At 36.8% G+C, this 6,000-nt stretch overlaps 1 protein-coding gene across 2 annotated transcripts in view; it reads right to left on the bottom strand.

Annotated features, from left to right (window-relative positions):
• Window positions 1-36: 36 nt before the first annotated feature.
• Window positions 37-6,000, bottom strand: part of LNPK (lunapark, ER junction formation factor) — a 30,571-nt gene continuing 24,607 nt past the window's right edge. For both annotated transcript variants that reach the window (XM_010713773.3, XM_010713772.3), the window contains exons 9-11: window positions 3,854-3,959; window positions 3,149-3,219; window positions 37-1,885 (exon numbers count right to left, since the gene is read on the bottom strand). In XM_010713773.3, coding sequence (XP_010712075.1) covers window positions 1,704-1,885; window positions 3,149-3,219; window positions 3,854-3,959 — 359 coding nt within the window. In that variant the 3' untranslated portion in view covers window positions 37-1,703. The remainder of the gene's footprint in view (window positions 1,886-3,148; window positions 3,220-3,853; window positions 3,960-6,000) is intronic.

Here is a 6,000-nt window from a genome sequence, read left to right as displayed (position 1 = left end):
TTTTAAACAACATCTATAAACTGACTCAGCAGCTCAGACCCATTAAAAGTATAGTTTGATAAACATTACTTCAAAGATAATACTAGCTTAATTAGCACGCCCTCTCTCAAAACCTCTAAAAGGCTGCAGCTGAACATTACTCAGATGTCCTCAAGGCACATATCTCCAAGAGTTAAATATCAGTCTGCAGGAGCTTCTCCATTTGATTCATACAAAAGAAGAAAGACCGAGTTTTGAAGACACCATTAACAACCCATGTCTTTTCTACAACAATCTTCTGCCTTTACCAGTAGCCATGAATTTATCAGTCCATCCACTATTCACTGAAAAGATCAGATAATTAGAGGGCAAAGGTGAAATTTGCATGGTTTGGCTTCACACGATTTAGTTCTTGTTTCAATACTATTATCATAAAAGTACATCTAAGTAGTTAAGTACACTTATCTCTGTTGCCATTCTACCATAGCTTTCCATCTCCTCAGTTGTGTGAATAAAACTGTTAGAGACAGCTATATTTACATACTTAAAGCAGATTCTAACCTGCGGCTTCACAGGCAAACACAAGGGGAGAGAAATAAAATACGCTGTCTTAATAAATACTTGAATGTGGAGCTTTTCCATCTATGTCAGAAGGAAATTCTTCCCTCCTGTATGTTGCCCCACAATACATCATCCTTTCAGGTGAGCCGACAGCTGGTTGAGGAACTACACTGAAACTAGCTGAGGAAAGTTGCCCTGTCACAAGCATTGCTTTGACAGGAAAAGAAGCCAAGCAAGTTTTCCCTGCAATGCACCTTTCATCAGACCACACCCACAGAGAGGATAAATCTTCCCTACCAGTCTTAATCAGCATTCCCATTTTCCCATGCCATTTTGTACTTAGTGTTAAAGAGTAAACAAGTATTCTGTTACAATCTGACAGTTACAGATGATACAGATGATGAACTTCCAGGCTGAATATCAGATCTGCACCATCTTAGATAACTTTTTCCAACATACTCCCTGATTTGAACTAATGCAAAATGCCAGTAAGTAGAGAGATTCTTTGGTTTGAAATTATAATTTCCAAAGTCTTTTAAAACACTGCATCTTCCTGTTGGCTGTACACCAGATGCCTACTGTATCTGCAGACTATAAAACGTCTCAAAAGGAACTATGTTAAATTAAAATTGACAATTTGTCTTTGAACTCCCTGATTTTAAACAAGGGGGTTTTTACTAGATTTTCCTGCCCTGAGGAAAACAGCAAAAGGAACAAAGGCAGAAATTCCAACGCAACTTAATCAAATGACCTGCTGAACACAGTTGAAGTTAACCACTTCGAGATGTATTCTCTCCTTCACTTACTTACAGTGCTGTTTTCCATGTGTTTATCGGTAACAACAGTACAAATAATTTTGCTGTGATATCGTTTGTGCTGGACATACTGCATGATATCAAGAAACTTTGGAGTTCAGGACAAAAAACAACAGTATCAACAAGTTAAGCTAGAAGCAGGAACAAAAAGATTGGAAAAATTATAGACTGTACCTCCTGTGAAGCTATTTCTGTAGAAAAAAAATCACCCAGGCAGAGAAATCCCAATGTACAGTAAAGACAAACATACAGACACTACATATCAATAACAGTTGGCACATTCAATAGCTGCATGCATGGCGAAATGGCAATTTCATTGGGCATTAAATAAGAGCAGACTTGGCGAGATTAGCACGTACCTTCTGTCTGCTGACTCCCCTGCGGTTCTCTCTCCCTTGATTCTGGACTCTCTGTTTCCGACTGCAATTCTGGAAGTTGCTTTTTTTCAAAATTGAAGTCTGGTAGCCGTGGAGCCCGAGGTCTCGTTTTTCTTGCAGGATTCAGGAAAAAGCAGTAGGCACATCTAAATGCTGCACAAAAGCACATCCAGTAAATGGCCTCACTGACCAATTTCATGTTTCACCCTACTCCTGCACAATATCTTGACTGCCCAAAATACTATACAGAGAATTAAATGACTATCAACACCTAAGCTTATTCCCATCACATTTATACAAGTGCTCTATTTAGCTTTTTTTTTTTCCTTCCCTTCAGCACGCATTCACTTATTAAATACCTGTTTGCCTTCAGCTCCGCAGCACTTCTGCATGGGTATTTTTGCCCATAATTGTGAAATATTTGACCACAACAAAATAATGCAATTCAGTACCGTGAGTTGTTGCCACATGCTGTTCTATTCTTTCCTACAGAAGACCTAAGCTGGCAGATTACCTTTTTATTAAGATGTCACTGTGCTTGTTTTTCAAGTAAAGGGATGCTGTGGACTCTTAACACATTTCCTCACTATTTGCTCTTAGAGGAGCATTCAGCTCCAGTGATGCTTAGTTAAGAAAAGGCAATTTTCTTCCAAAATACTGTATACCACATAACAGTTAAACACATATTTTCACCAAGACACAAGCGGGGAGAAATGGTCATCTCTTGCACACTAGAACTGTGAATACACTTGAGCAAGGATGACATATAGACTAAATATATTCAGACTCAGAGGAAACTTTCATCTTATTCTTTTAAAGTGCTGTATATTTTCTCACAAGATTAAGAGAAACAAGATTAAATAGACTTATCTAGCATTTCCTCATTTTTCAAACATCAGGCTTACACTTGTGGTAAAAAGGAGGCAAAATAAAACATCTGTGTTCAATAACAAGCTGTGTCTGCCTTAAGTTATTGTCAGCCATAAATTCACATATAGCCTCCCAGGGCTTGTTCCCAGTCCTTTTCCAATATCTCCCCAAGATCTTCTTGCCAAAGCAAAATTTTAAGTTCTGGTAAAAGAGGAATACATTAATGTCAGATCATTTCTCAACATAAAACCCTTCTGAGAACCGTTCAAAGTCAGTAGCAATTCTCAGGGATGCATTGGAGGAGGTTTATTTCTACTGAACAGTTTTCTGCACAGAATCCCTGTCCTGGAAGTTGCAGTAAAGTACTTCTTTAAATCTTAAAGTGAATCTTTAGATACAGAGTAGCAAGTCACCATAAAACTGTTCCCATATGAACTGGCACTTCACAGTCTCAGTTGAGTATTTTACCACAGTCAAAATGAAGCATCATGCCTGCTTGCTATGAAACAAGCCAGCTATTACAGTCTACTACAGATGAGTTCTTACCTATATATTCAAACTCCTCCTTCAGAGCCATACCATTGTGAGAACAACATTGCTGACATATAAGGGCATACCTAGAAAATATTAATACTTAATTTCGTACCTTTAAGTAATAATACACTGAAGCAGGAGAAACACTTTACTTTAGACACTAATAGCTTAGATATTTACTCTAAAAAAATAATTTGCACAGTGAAATTGTTACTACTTAAAGCCAACTAAATCTGTATACTTAACAATAATTTTTAAAGTTGGTTTAGAAACAGCTACAACTTAGAGTTCATAGTTGAATAGACTTTTAATGCCAGTATTTTCAGAAAATAACATCAAAACCATTTAAATGTTTGTACCATATTAGTGACCATAGTTAATATGGGAGTTCAGATATGTCTAGACAGTTCTGAAGGCAAAGCATTTATAGTAGTAATAAAGCTGAAATGCTAAGATAACTAAATGGTTGGGTTTCTTGAACAATTTATTCACCTACTTGAGTATTAAGGTTTATTACTTTTATATCATGGCTAATACTATTCAAAGTGGTTACCATTTTCCTTACAGACATCATGAAGCACTAAGCAGCAGCTATTTCATTTTAAAAAATGTGCAATACTTTTAGTCTTGACTCTTCTAATTTTATTTTTTTAATTAAAAAAAAGGGTTAAGTTCCCTAACTCAAGTATTTGCATACTCCCTTAAGCAATGTCTTACCTGTTCTGAGGACCATCACCAACCAAATACTCAATAACTCTATCCATAACTCCTCTTTCTCGAGGAAGAATAGGTCTCGCTAAAGGAGGGCCTGGAGGATGAAGACCTAGGAAGACATGAAATATATCAAATGGATTTTCAACTATATTGTGTATAATCCATCATCTGTGCATGCTAGTGCCATTGAAATTCCACCTACTTAATATAAAATGCATTTTCCTTAGTTTACTAGGAGAGCTTTAATTTGTTTTTCAACCCACAACAGGTGAAAGTTCACCTTCTCCTTCACCTTATATTAACTCATTTTACTTTTACACATGAAATACATTGTTAAATTTATTTCTAAAAAATTTAATATATCAATAGTATTTAATGACGACTGAGAATTATAGACTTTTTTTTTAATAAAAAGTACTGTTCTTTTTTGAGTTTTCTTAACACACTTTCAAATCTGCATATGCAGTTTTTCAAGTTCACGGCAACGTATCTGGGGAAAAAAAATCAATTCCAACAGCAAAAGAATACGTAAGGATGCTATCAAAGAAGCATCCACTGGCTTCTGCAGTCACTATGCAGCAGGAGCCTAACTGAAAATATGTACCACTTGTATTCAGTCTACACATTAAATATACCCAGGCATCTGATATTTTGGTAACCTTATATTTGTTGGAAAGCTGGATATTCTCAGACCTGTGTTTAGTCAAAGTAGTCAGAAGATCACCAGTGATATAAAAATATTTCTGTATTCCATGTGTCTAGCTATTACCAAAATAGAACTCCTTTCAAAAGCGAGTAACAACAGTAAGTGCTACCACCTTCACCTCTGTTCACATACAGCAATTACAGCACAGCAGAGGCACACACTTGTCTTCCGACAAACTTTGAAACCCTCTGGTCTGCTCCAACACCATCATCAACTACCAATTTCCATATATGTCACTTACATTCACACTTCTATCTTCCCTTCTAGTCCTAACACAGAAGTTAGGCGTAGTGAACAAATACAATAAAAACTGACCACTCAAATAGCAAGCATTTCAAAGCAAAGACAATCCTGGCCAAAAGCCATTTCACACACACCAGTTAAGTCACAGTACATTCAAAATTTCAACATATTAATCAGATTATACAGCAACATATACTGCCTTCCACTTCTCTGTTAGTTAATAGTAACTATTTTAAAGGAAATACTGCTTTTAATCCACAGTAATTCTATGCAACAAGATGTATGCCTCCCAGAACTGGCATATCACATTGTCATACTTGCAGGCTACAGACAATGCTTCAGTTTGAAAAACTGCTTGATCAATTAGTTTTAGTTAAATCTCTTAATTGTGTGTCCAATCACCAGCCAGCATCCACATCAGGTTAAATTCAAATAAGTGCTACCAGCTGAAAACATCTGATTTCTCATCTTAAAGGACAGAACCTGAGAACACGTCCTTCAGAGACCACTTACACTACCCAAGATTAACTTTATATCCCAACCCTTCAGATTCTTTTTAAAGGTTACATTAACTGCAGTCTGCTCTACAGCTCAAACACTTTGCAGAGTTGTGAGAATACACACTTCCTATTCCTCCAAAGTACTGCCTCCTAAATTCTGACCTGAAATGACTCTTTACATGAGCAAGGATTCTGCAGGTTATTCAGTCCAGAGTTCATCCACATTAATAAGGAGAGATTCCTTCCAGGGTCTCACACAGTTACCGAGACAAAGACCATGCTACACCCACTAACCCAAGAGACTAATACCTATACTCGAAAGCTCATTCAGCGGTTGAGAAAACTACTACAGCATTTGGAATCATATTTGGCAGCTCATTAACTAAACTTCTAACACATCACAGAGGAAAAAATACTTACAGCTGAACAATGCTGTAATCTCATGGGTCAACATAGAGCATTAGTTCCAGACAACTTGTCCTGTTGCTATGACTTTGCTCAGTGCCAAGGAGAAAGAAATCAACGTGGGGTAATCTGAAGCCATACAAAACTGAGTATATTTAATTTTTAGGAAAGAAATTCTCAAGGCCCAAAAAGCAACTCATATTCTCTCAGGGAAGAGTTCTGGCTTGTAATTATTCAACATATCCAATAAAAACACTTATGTAAAACACATAGCTTAGAAGGGCTTTCAGTGACCA

Source organism: Meleagris gallopavo, chromosome 7, assembly GCF_000146605.3.
Source record: "Meleagris gallopavo isolate NT-WF06-2002-E0010 breed Aviagen turkey brand Nicholas breeding stock chromosome 7, Turkey_5.1, whole genome shotgun sequence".
Lineage (NCBI taxonomy): Eukaryota > Metazoa > Chordata > Aves > Galliformes > Phasianidae > Meleagris > Meleagris gallopavo.
The sequence above is the reverse complement of the archived record's forward strand: the minus strand, read 5'-3'. Positions and strand labels throughout refer to the sequence as shown.